At 34.9% G+C, this 13,556-nt stretch overlaps 2 protein-coding genes across 2 annotated transcripts in view; one reads left to right on the top strand and one right to left on the bottom strand.

The window, feature by feature from the left end:
* Nucleotides 1-3,234, top strand: part of MAPK1 (Mitogen-activated protein kinase 1) — a 111,436-nt gene extending 108,202 nt beyond the window's left edge. The window contains exon 11 of the mRNA XM_051216542.1: nt 2,054-3,234. Within this exon, the coding sequence (XP_051067139.1) occupies nt 2,054-2,124 (71 nt within the window). The 3' untranslated portion in view covers nt 2,125-3,234. The remainder of the gene's footprint in view (nt 1-2,053) is intronic.
* A 6,174-nt stretch (nt 3,235-9,408) lies between these two features.
* On the bottom strand, nt 9,409-13,356 carry CHRAC1 (Chromatin accessibility complex protein 1). The gene is made up of 3 exons (XM_051216543.1): nt 13,024-13,356; nt 12,730-12,978; nt 9,409-12,696 (listed from the first exon to the last, which is right to left on the bottom strand). The coding sequence occupies exons 2-3, from the start codon at nt 12,862-12,864 to the stop codon at nt 12,505-12,507; spliced, it is 327 nt and encodes a 108-aa protein (XP_051067140.1). The 5' UTR covers nt 12,865-12,978; nt 13,024-13,356; the 3' UTR covers nt 9,409-12,504.
* Nucleotides 13,357-13,556: the final 200 nt, after the last annotated feature.

Consider the following 13,556-nt stretch of genomic DNA (forward strand, 5'->3'; position numbering starts at 1 on the left):
CAAAAAATATAAAATAATAACTATATAAGATCAAGCCAAAAGTGGCTGAGTGTGAGAGACTGTAACTAATAAGTCGGGAACAAGTTAATATTCCTACTATTCATTTGTTCTTCGTTAGGATACGACAGTTGTTGTGTACTCCTGTGCTAAGGTTACAAAATGTCACTCGTGAACGACAACACGATGAACACAACCATGTCTAAACAGGAATCTATATGCCCTTTGATCGTCTGTGTATATTGTAGTACCCGCCTGCGCATACTCCCATATGATTAGTGTCAGCATTGTATCTCGTTAATTTCTGGCACGTTGGTAATGTCTTCTTTCATATATATCAAAAACCTGCTAAGTATATTTAAACAGCTGTAGCTTATTCACTCTTTTCTCACACCTCTTCCTCTACTGAATTTGTGTTTTCCAACAACTGTTTCATTGATTTCTTTGATTCCCCCTATCTCTCCAAACGACTGATTTCAACTCATATTCCTTATTGCGCATATATCTTCACAGTACTGATACCACTGAACTGCTGAAGCTTCAGTAACATCTGCGAAGTTTTCAGTCAGTTTTACTGGTGATCTTATAATTCAGTTTGCAACAATTCGAGTGAGCTTTCTTTGTGTCAATCGGAATGGAGTAGAAAAAGTCCCCACCCTTTCAGACTTCTTCCTCCAACTCATAATACATTGAAATGCCACATCATCATGATAGTCTGCACACTTTCCAGTAGTCATTTGAATAACGCAATCAAATAAAGGGGCTTCTTGGTAATCGCATCTCTTGTAACCACCTAATTATAACATCCTCCTTGAAATCCACTGTAAATCGTTCGTACGTGTCCATCGAATACTGAAATGGGCGTCAGTGACCTTGAACTTACTTAATCGATTCTGACCGACTCGTTCATAAATTCTGTTCTCTCCGCAACACCTCAACTAAATGCCATGAAACGTAAATCTCATTAGTCTACGAAGTATTCCACTCTCATAAGCTCCAATCTGACTTCAAAATTCATATAACTGAATATATGAATTTTACAGGACTTCAATAGTCCATATTGAAAAATGTAAAAAAATATGTTGTCAAATCAAAATAGTCCAAGATCTTTTGACCGACAGAGTAAAATGAAACATTATGATTAACGTTTCTTAGTTATTTCAATAGTTTCAACCTCATCTTTTATCAAATGATCTATTTAATCATGTGATCAATGAAATATTAACTACTCATTATCCTTTTATGTAACAAGCCTCGTGACTCCATTAGTAACCTGTTGAGATGATTATCTAGAAATGGATAGTTTAACTCTTATTTCAGCTAACTGATTATCTGTTGAAGTCAGTAAAATATTGTCATGTATTTTGATAATCTAAAATTAATATTTTAATGGTTAAGATCATGAGCCAACTCAAACTAGACCATCATGGAAAACCTGGGAGCGCTGGACGGCTGTTCCGTCCCATTTCGGGATTCCTCAACAGTGCGCATCCCACCTCGCGAGATTCGAAAACAGGGTCTATCAGTCTCGCGCACGAGCGCTTAAAATCTAGACCACTGAGTCGGCATCCAACTGTGTTAGTGTCTGACTTGAACCAATCCACTAAATTGAACGACACATCTACCATTGTTTTCAGTGAGGTACTATCTCACAACAGACCTGGTTGAACTTCACTGGTCGCTGCTTCTCATTAGAACTTCAGGAAATATCTCTTGAAGCCAGTCACTAGTGAGCATATATTGATTAATATCAGAAGGAGTTTTTGTGGATATTAAAGTAACTTCAATAATTGAGATCATAAGTAAATTGAAGCTAGACTACCATGAAAAACCTGGAAGCACTGGACGAACCGCGGATTAAGGATGCCCACCGCTGAGGAGTCCCACAATAAGACGAAACAGTCGTCAAACAGTACTTCCACGTTTTCCATAGTGGTCCAACTTCAGTTAACTCATTATCTCAATCATTGAAATAACTACAATATCTACAAAAACCCTTTCCAATAATAAAAATTAATATCACTAGTCATTTTATTTCCTTCATTTAATTATTTAGATAATTTAGTTTCAGATGGTACAATAACATCAGGAATTATACCAGTCAATCAACAACAACCCCAACCTTAATCTTAATTCCAAATTCCAATCCACTATCATAATACATTGAATAGATCATGGTAAATGAATTGATTCAATTATTTCTCATTCAATCATTGAATGGATGTTTATATTTCAATTTATCAATTGTGTGTATGTGTTTGTCCTTTTATTTTTCTTTTGTTTAAGAATAAGATTCTTTTCTCTTGTTTTCTTTTTTTAATCTCCAAGCCTACTATATACATTTTGTCTACAAACTGCCTATCTTGTAAATGCCTATTTATGTACTTGTGTACGTGTGTGTGTGTGTATGTGAAAAGCATTTAACTTTGGACTATAGTCATTAATATAGAATATGATATTTTAATGGTAAGTTCAATGTGAACATTTTATTATTGATGAGGATAACCATGACGACGACCATAATGATGATGATGACGTAATCATGTCAATTGTTACGTAACTAATTGAATTGTTACTTTTCTTTTTTGTCTTTCTCTCTTCATTATATCCATCGATATACATGTTGTATTGTGTCGTTTATTTCAAAAGGATTACAATATTTGTGAATGTACTTCTCTAAGGTGAATATGATGGATTGACAAAGATCTTGCCCAAAAAAAAAGAAACGAACAATGTGTAAAGTATAGTTTTATGTAAAGATATTTTTGCCCTTCTGTTTATACTACTTATAACCAATCAGTTTTTTTTGTAATGAAGAAAAAATGCACAGAATGTTTATCATTTCTCTTTGTGTTTTCATGGAATCATTTCTCTATTTGTTGTCATGGTAACAGTTATCAAATAAAATTCGACGTTATCCCCCCCTTTATTGATTTTCTTCTGAATGTTAATTCATTTTTTAAACAAAAAAAATCATTTATATCAATCATATGTTATCTTAGTTATTCCCATTTTACTATCATGAATATTATCTGTTATGTAATATGTGAATGTTATGCAAGATTTAACCTTTTTTTATAAGTAACTCTTAATCATTTGTTTTATCTCTATCCATTCAATATCACCCTTATTATTCAGTGAGATGATAATTTATGAATGATCTTTGACCGATTACTAAAGTTGATCTTGGGAATATTCACCTAGTTACTAGAGTGATAATTGATTTTTGGATTTAGGGTTTTTATTATGAACCGATATCAGCTAAAAATGACAATGTTATGAGTAGATGAAGTTTGTGTCAAAATGCAAGACTTGTTATTATAAATCTGATCGGTTCATCCATAAATTATAGTCACATTTAGATGGTGGTTGGATATAGTCGACAGGAAACCCTGAACCCGGGTTTCATGCTACTTGGCAGTCGTCAGCAAGGTGTCCCTGTACCTCAGACTGTGAAGATGGGTGACACGGAATTGAATCCGTCAGGGAGCACCAGTTCCTTCAGGATTACAAAAACACCTTGCTGACGAATGCCAAGTAGCTCGAAACCCGGATCCAGGGTTTCCTGTCGACTACCTCCAACCACCATCTAATCTCAATATATAGTGCCCACAATGTTGAGTCACCTAGACTGGTGGTGACATTGCAACATGGTCGATAGCATTCAGTCTGCACTAAATAAGGACTTGACACACATGACATTGATCACCACCCAGTGATCAATTAATTGTGATTATAGTCACATTTATTAGTCCTTAATTAATTCTTCCATGAAATCCCATAGTTATTCATTATAAGCAAAGATGGATAATGGCTAACAGTCGAATCCAGTATGATGCGTGATTCAATTCTATTTAGGACTCGTCAGTTGAATATATCTGCATCTTATAGTTGATGTTCACTCCTGGACTCAAACCCAGTACGCATTGCTTTAAACGCCATTATCTACTTAGCTGATGAATCCTGATAGTCACTTGCTTGTGCAATAGGATGAAGTGTAAATTCACTTACTATTATCTATATAAATCATCCCATTGATTTTTAGCATTGCAATTGATAAGTCGCTTATTGGCATATTTGCATGTTGCCTCCAGTTGACGAGTCCCAAATAGAACTGAAACACGCATCAAACTGGATTGCACTGCTAACCATTATCCATCGTTGTTTATAAAGCTTGCGGATTATGACAATATCAAAGCAATACACATAGTATGCACATATGACAATAAGTGAATGATCAACGGCAATCCTAAACATCAATGGGAACATTCAAGTACACAATATCAAGTGAATTGAAACTAGACTTTTTGTCTTATTAATAATAACATTGAAGAAAAATAATACTCATTTCATATGTGATCTTTTTCATCTATATCGACTTCTCTTCTAGATTTCATGGAAAGGCAAGATTACAAAAACTTTGATTCCTCATTATGTTAAGTTTTTGTTTGATTATGATTTGAAATCAATGGTTTCAGTGAATTTCCTCATATAGATTGTTTTCGCCTTATAAATAAAAAATAAACTACTTAAAATCATTAATAAGTAGGCAAAGTCTTATTACAAAATTATCCGGCATATTAATGATTGTGTTTTACAAGTAAGGGCTTTTACTAGAAAACCCTGTTCATTTGTGAATTTGTTCATTTGTTCCTATGTTGTTTTGTTGTTACAGAGGTGTGTTGAATTAAATAACCTATTTTTAAGGAAAAAACTAATTTGTTTTCATTGAAACACTATTTACTATAGTCGGGTGTTCCCTATGGATAACTGACATCTTAGACGATAAAGCCTAACCATATAGGAAACAAAAGTCTAAATAAAGTCAATACTGAAAATCACATACTTTAAGTCCCATCTTTAGGCTCACAATAATGTTGATGATGTTTGAAAAAGTGGGAAACTTGTCGAAAGAATAAAGAAAAATGTTTTTAAAAATTTTTTTCTTAACCAATGTTAAACACTTGTTCCATAATGTTTGAGATCATGTTTGAAGTGAACTAAGATCATTAATCTTCTCTCCACCTAAAACTTTCCTTAATCAAATCTCGACGAATAATTTGACGATTGCACTGATTATCAGTTCATTTTTAAATGGAATTAAACTTATTGGTTTTTCAACTGATGTACATACAACATTAGATTATGGTGTATGCTACTTATGTTGACAGATATAAGTAGTATGCAGCACCAATCTAAAGTGGAATGCCTACGAGCAAATGATTGAGGAAACTAAAAACAATCAAGATAATAACAGGAATCAAGGAACAATAAAGTTTGTCAGAAACAATTCCAAGAAAGAACTTTTCTGATATTAGCTAATCATGGAAAGAACGAGATGGATCAGATGAATAACTTGAATCAAGATGAATGACATTCAACATAAATTTTAGTAAAAAATCTCAAATGGTACAAGTCTCATGTAATTCCAATAGGATGTTTAAGTACTCTTGATGTTTGAAATTGAAGCTAACATTTCAAGAAATTAAGTGTGCGACTATTAGATAAATGAAGGATAAGAACTCGTTTTGAGGGAACTTGAAAAGAAAGAAACTGACGTACATATATAAAGGTCATCTGTCAACCTAAAAAAGGAGTCAAACGCAGAAGTAGTTTCAAAATGAAGTTCGAATATTGTTAAGTTTGCCTTACATTGTTCCTACTCGCTTCTTTTCCACTCCTTTGTATATTGTTTTATACTATCTATCTACATTCAGTAAGCAGTTGTATTCCCAACAATTCTTACAGTTGTGTTGTAACGCAAGTTGGAGTGTAATATTCTGAATTGTTCACATATACTTATAACGTTTATTGTACTTATCATTATAATCACTGTACTTTAATCACTGTGGCGGTTATCTACAGTTTTGTGCATTTGTTTAAACGCAACAGATTCCATATTGTTTCGCTCTTGGTTCGGGTTTCGGCAGTTCATAAACTGTTATCAAATTTAGACACAGCTATTAGCTGTCCTTTGTACTATCGTATGTTATAATTATTCTTTATGTTACTGTTACAGGAAACCTTTTTATTTCATACTTCAAGGACGGGTTTAAACGCCCCAGACACCTCACAAGTTGAGGTTAGTAACTAAATTTTGTGTATTATTCAACAAAGAACCGCTATTGTAGACAAGTGGTTGTTTTGGAACTTCGATTTTGCGCGTATCTCAATCAGGTCGCTTATACGCTTGGACAGACTTAACAAATATAATTTTCATCCTTTTCCCAAATGAATACTGTATTAAAATGCAGGACAGTAGCAATATTCAGTAGCATACGTTCTGTAGTATTGCAACTATCTTCATTTATTTCTACATTTTCGATATAAAATTAATTGAGTAAGCTTTCTTAAAGAAGCTCGTAAATGGATGACACAGGAAATAATCATATTTTATAAAAAGGTTTCAAATACTGTCAGGTCGTAAATATTGTGTTGAGTTGAGAGACGACTAGCCATCACACTTAATGTTTGGTTTAAAATCAATTACATGTGGCTGAATGTAGTGATCACGTAATATTTACTTGAATCTTCCCATTGATGTTTAGGACTAAAATTGATCAGTCTCTTATTAGCATGTGTGCATATTGCCTTAATTCAAAAGGATTATAAGCAAAGATGGATAGTGGCTAGCAGTGGAATCCAGTTTGATGCATGTTTCAGTTCTATTTGGGACACGTCAGCTGAATTTACCTGCATCTTAGAGTTGATGTTCACTCTGGGATTCAAGCCTAGTACTATTTCTTTCAAACGCCATCGTGATTAATGATTTAGTTTAAGGGTTTTATAATTTCTAACTCAATGAATTGTTTTGTAATAAACACTAATCAAAATGGAAAATGTAACCTTTGACAACTTACTATTCATTCATATGGGTATCATGAAGAAATATCACGTTCCAACAAACATTTTTCTACTAATTAAGTGATTATAGTTTTTTGTAATATGTACTGGTCGATCATTGAGTAACTAATATCATGTTTGTTATCTATGCCTTAGTAACTGATCAAGTAGCTGTGACAAATAACATACGATATGATCTAACTTGAGGAGTGAAAAACTGGTTAGCATAAAACGAATTCACAAGTACATGAATAAACAATCTGTTTACAAGATTATTGCTACTTACGAAATACTAGTCAGTGATACTTATAAGTCAATAAACATCCATTATCTTACTGTGAACAACAAGGAGCAGACAAGTAGTAATTTGAAGATAGTCTCATATATTCCATGTTCTTGATGGAGTTTTGTTCTCTGAGCTGGATGGTTTGGTCGTGGAGCTTTCATCGTTCTTCTGAACGACATCATCAGCACAAACTTCAGATAGAAGTGAAGTGTTCGAATTTCTCCATATGTGTTTCACAGCTTGTTCTGTGGACCTCGATGTTGATTGGTTCTTGTTGACCTTAAATTTATCATTGTTTACTTCTTTGTTTTGGTTGTGTCTCCCATCGGTTTGATTTTTGTTCCCATATTTATGCATGGTTTTCCTGATTGGTTGATAAATTGGATTGATTTCAATATGTTTGTTGATTGCTGATTGACCTGAGTGCCAGGCTTCTAGAAATTCTCTGGTGTTTTTGGAGTTTCCTCTGTCTAAGATTTCTACATTTTCCCAATCGAATGAGTGTCCGTAGTTATCCACGTGTATTGAAATAAGTGAAGAAATATCATGGCGTTTGACTGCTAATTGATGTTCATGTAGGCGTAGGTGGAGGGGACGTCCGCTTTGTCCGATGTAGTGTTTGTCGCAGTTGGTACAGTTTATTTTGTAGATAATGTTTGATTTGTTCTCCTTTGTTATTTCATCTTTTGGTTTGCATAAGATTGATTGTAGTGATTTTGTTGGTTTGTGTGCCACACCTATCCCGAAGGTTTTCAGCAGTCTCGTTGCAGTTTCTGATATTCCTTGTATGTACGGTAGGGTGATCCTTTTACTGATTTTTGTGCCTGACTTGGGTTGTGATGCTGTGTGCCGTTGGTGCTTTTTGATAAAGTTGATTGGGTAGCCGTTCTTCTGAAATATGTCCTTCAGGTATTTCTCTTCATTTCTTCGTGCTGCCAGTGTGCTGCAGTGTCCTCGCCCTCTTGAACAATGTGTGTACGCAGTTGATTTTGTGAGCCCTTGGGTTGTTGCTGTTGTAGTTGAGAATTTGATCTGTATGGGTTGGTTTCCTATATACTTGAGTTTACAGTTTTCCTGTATCAGTTCTAGTGATCAATATATCCAAAAATGCTAGTTGGTTGTTTGACTCCTGTTCCAAAACTCCATCAAAATCATCCACCTGAGCTACAAATCTTCTCCACCATTCCATGTTCTATTCAGTTTCATAACAGTCAATGGATTGGCGAGATTGATTACTATCTATATTTCTGTACTGTTATATCCCGACGAGAATAGTGTATGGTAACTGTTAAGATCTATTTATGGACCAATACTATACATATATTTTTATTGTATAATTGTTAAGTAGCTAAACTATGCATATTCATGGTCCTCCTATTACAAGCTTTATTTTGACTTATAGACTATTATTGTACGATTTGCCGTTCTTGAGTTATGCTCAGTCTATTAATTACACTATCTCACAATCACAGCCACTTTTGGTTAGATCTTGTACAAGTGTTGTTTTCTATTTTATGGTGCGATGTAGTCTGTTTGTTTGTATATCGATAGACCTAATATGTTTGAAATACAAGATTCATATCGTAGGGGCTGAGCTTGGTGTTCTGGACTCTAACAGGCTGGGCTAGGCAGAAAGCGGGACCAATCAGGACTCTAGACTGCTCGTACGGGTTTGTGCGTCATTGGTCCGGTCGATAATTCACTTCTCTAATTGGCGGTATTATACGTCATATATATTAATAGGGCACAAGACCATAAGTTATAACATGTACAAAGAGTACTTCTAATTAACAGGTGGCCTGCTTGGACTGTTATCTGTTTATTTTCCAAATGCTCGAACATAGCATTTATGTTTCCTGTTTCGGATATACTACAACTAACTACATCCATTAAAATCATTACTAACTCACTCACTTCCACAAAATGCTCACAACACATTACGATGCTGATTTCTCCAAAACTCTCGTAAAATGTAACACTACTGTATTACGAGTAACAGTATATGAAATAGGATTATTATAGTTAAAATATTTAAAACTTAGCACACACTACTGATAACTAGCTATGCTTTTCTATAAAAATAATCAGCGAAACGATAGAGACATCAAGTTTGTAAATAGACAAATGAACCAGAAAGGGAAGTTGGAGTTATCAGTCATAATTTTTTTTAAAGAACTAATCATCACACTTAAAATATAATTAGATTTCAACTATGTCTGTCAAGTTCTAAAGCACGCTCAAATAAAATTAAAACATGAAAACAATGAAAGATTTGTTGAGATCATGAACCGATGAAGGTCGGGCGACCATTGAGAACCTGAAAGCACTGGACGGCGTTTCATCGTAGCACAAGACTCCTCAGCAGTCTGAATCCTCGGCCCTGGAAACGGGGTTCAAACCCGGGACCTGCATTCACGCGCAAGTTTTCAAGCCCTGGACTACCGGAGCCCAGTGGTGGACGAGTCTAACTTCAGCAATCCACGATATGATTATCGAGACTGAAGGTCTCCAGTTCAATTCCTGGGGTCATAGGTGTAAACTACTGAGGAGTCCTGTTCTAGAATAAAATGGCCACCCAATGCTTCTAGGTCTTCATTGGTAGTCTAACATAGAACTGATTGTGATTTCGACAAAATTGAACGATTCCCAGAAACCCGTACTGACATACGTATGTCAGTACTGTACAGTTCTCTCGTATGACGGTTTTCATTCACAAACTTATATTACCTTCAGATTATCGCAAGTATTGAAAGCTGACATTGATGTAACCTTGTCAGAATAAACTAGCATTTATTACTAGCGTTCCATACATTAATAATAGATTTGCGGGTATATATTAACTCAGGCAGTACATAAATTCAAAAGGTCTTGTGATACAATAACAACATCACCTAGTCAATTAAAAGAACTTCACCATTATTTAGGCTATAACCTGAATATACATAACGCGTTTTTACGGGCTATAGTCAGTCAAAGTGCGTAATTAAGTGTCATTAAATCGCTTAGCTCAAAGACAACCAAGTTAAAGGAATGTACTTGAGCTACAAGCCTTTTTCATTATATAATTTAACATTTGGTTATGATTAACAACATAATACAGTGAACACAGTTTGCTTCATGTAATGGTTAGTAACACCAACTCACGAACCCAAGTTGGTGGAATAGTAGTCCGAACTGCATCAGATATAATGTAAAGCGAATCCAAATTCTCGTGACGTATGGTATAAAACTATTTATTACATTACTACAACATATTCACGCGACTGGTTCCCCGTAAACAATATTTACTGGTAATTGGATTAAATTAGTCTGGTCATACGAATTACTCCTAAGTGGTTTTAAATCTTCACGTATCTCTAAACATTAGGGTATGCTTCTTTTGAGTCACAAATCAATAGGTAAGTCCTTATTTAGATCTAATTTAACTATAAGTTCCTTAAAATACAGTTATTATCAACTTCGGAGAATAGTAACGTCTAGGAAGAAAATTAACTTCGTACTTCCATTTTTTTACTCAGGATCATTAACACTAGCTACTTTATCGTAACAGCCAGTTGGAAACGTTGGGTGGTATGACCCAAAACCAGTTACAACAAAGCAGATGCATTCCCTCTCTCTGGTTCCTCATCCTGAGATTCAAAATTATTTTAAACTTCCCGTCCTGCCCATGGATTCTATCTTGAACCACACTCTGTATTCCTAATCTCTTTCATTACCACTACTAATTTATTAGCCACATCTCGCTGTTGATATGGTGTGGTAATTTAGATAGATGGAAGCCCAAAGTATACTCGTAGTTAGTGATCAGAGACTATCAGTGATATGTCAAGTAGTGGGTTGCATTGTGTATATCTTAAACAGACTATCATTCCCAAATTTTAACTATTTAGCCAATTTTTTTCTTTAACTGTAATCTAATGTTCAGCTTGCCATTACTTTTGACGATGACCCCCATCCTGTCTCATACTGTTAGTCTTCTCTCTTCATGTACTGAGTTGAGATTCGGCAACTATAACCGATGTGCACTTGTACCACGTCCTGCTTTAATGATGACCGATACTCAAGCATTCTTAGTGATGACTGAATGTGACTACATCTCATTTCTCAACCGAATTATTGCAATGTATTTCAACATTTGTCCCTTTTGTTGCTGAGTGGGTCGGTTATTCATGATATACTAACGATAGCATATCCCCATAACAATAACTTCTTTGTAGTTTTGGCTCTATGGTTAAGAAACTTTCTTTCCATTTAGAGTTAAAAGTTCGAAGCCGTCTCATACTCCTCAGTCTAAGTAGACGTATAGTAATTTCAGCTCTCGTACAAAAAGAATGGTTTGAAATCGAGGAAATAAACTTATACCTGGCTACAGTATTGCATTCTTCCTCCTCCTTCAAACAACTGATGAAATGAATTGAGAACAGGCTGCGCATTGAAATTTATTATTTGGTAATATGTGATCGTATATCAGCATTATCAAAGCGATATAGTCATCAGATACTGTTATGAAAGTACCTAGTTAAATCCAAAAGTGGTAAAGACATTAAACATATGATATGAATCAGCATTTTATCAAGAGAGGAACAACTATTTCAGTAACCTCTGGAGTTTTAGGTGATTATTTGAATTGAAGGTTCTTAATATTACTACTATTACAACTATATGTCACCTCAGTATATAAGAATATAATGGAGTGAAGTGTCAATGGGAAGAAACTAGTAAAGCAGACTACAACTAATAATTAGCTTTTGTTTCAAGAATGGTGGAAAACTAACTGTTTCTCTTGGAAACGTTCGCTTAGTGTTTCCAGTATGAAGTTCGCAATTAGATCAAGTAGTGCATAAATACTGAAAACTGAGAATCTTTATTTCACTTAATACTTTATTTTTCCCAACATATAAATAAACTTATTATTTAGTGTAGTCCGAAATTTTCGACCGACACTCGATACTAATAGCACAAACTCCTCAAATACTGAGGATAACCAGGACTTTGTCAGATGTACTTGTGGAATCTAAATCTCAAAATATTGATGCCACATGATGGTGACATGGTGACTCAGGATTTATTCATAATTCCTACATACCTGATTAGGTTTTGAGATTACCGAAAAAGCTTTCGACATGATTGGTAATTCAAATGAATGATGGCCGAATTACACAAGTTTACAAAGTTTGTCAAACATTTCACTGAAATTTCGGAGAGGATAAAATGGATTTATAAGTAAACTGTAGACTGAGAAAACCAAGGAATACTCAATCGAACTTCATTCATAAACATTACAGTGTAGTGAACAGATCGAATTTGAGTTATAGGCTAGTACATATTCACATTGATGAATGATTTAACACGAAAAACCAACAAGATAGTAAGCACTTTTATGGACAAGATGCATCAAATTCGGATTTGTATTTTTCTATCCACTCTCGAGCAGTGATTTTTTGAGGTAGGACATCGGCCAGAAAATTGTAGCGATCTAACTGACATTGAAGACGAGAAAGATCCTTGTAAGTCAATTCAGATCGATTACCACGAATCGCAGTGGACACAAGCTCACTTACAAACATTTCCTAAACCTTATAATAAAATAATACAATATTTACAGTAGCTTTAGATAGACATACAACAGAATCTGATGAAACACAGTCCACATCAGGAGAACTTTTCATCATAAGGCGAGTCCTGAAAGCCGGTATACGGAGTCCCATAATCTCATCTGTGGTACTATACCGCGGCATTTTAGTAAAAAACTCGAAATTTTGAAGTCGACTGGTGCTGCATATAAGGCGATTTCGTAGTTTGGTATTCAATCACCAAATACAGAAAGCCGCTTTGTGTTAAGCAATTCTAGTCTGTAAAATAAGAAGGGTAAACGAAATGAGCAGTAAGATTACAACTTATGGACGACCTTTAGGCGACTCTAAAGTGACCTTGAGAATGTTCACTCACTAGGGCTAAATGAGGGTGAGGAATTGGGATTATGATTTACAGTTGATGGTTAAGTCTAGGTATCAGCTTTGGGGTTTTCATCACGGAATGGCATCAGCGTAACTGTCAAAACGCCACTTTGTTAACTAAACGTATGAATTTTGCCCCAAAATCGGAAAACTGTTACTCCAAATCTGACTGGATCATTCCTAAAATATAGATTTGTCGACACTCGACTACACTAATTCTAGTGAGTTTGGTGGCCATTTGTGGATATGTTTTTTCCTGTAGTTTGAGTGAACACATTTCTCTCAGTGCAGTGTAGATTCTGGATACGAGCAGTTATCACGTTACCAGGCAGGATGTTGGTTGTAATGTTGAAAAAATGAGGTGATAATTCGAGTGAAGACGAATGTTCCAAGGAATAAATAGATCAGTTAACTAACTGTAAGTGGAGAGAGTGTGAGGAGACTGAAGTGTAAGAATCGGAGTAAAATAAAGG

This window comes from Schistosoma haematobium, chromosome 4 (genome assembly GCF_000699445.3).
Source record: "Schistosoma haematobium chromosome 4, whole genome shotgun sequence".
NCBI classification, from domain to species: domain Eukaryota; kingdom Metazoa; phylum Platyhelminthes; class Trematoda; order Strigeidida; family Schistosomatidae; genus Schistosoma; species Schistosoma haematobium.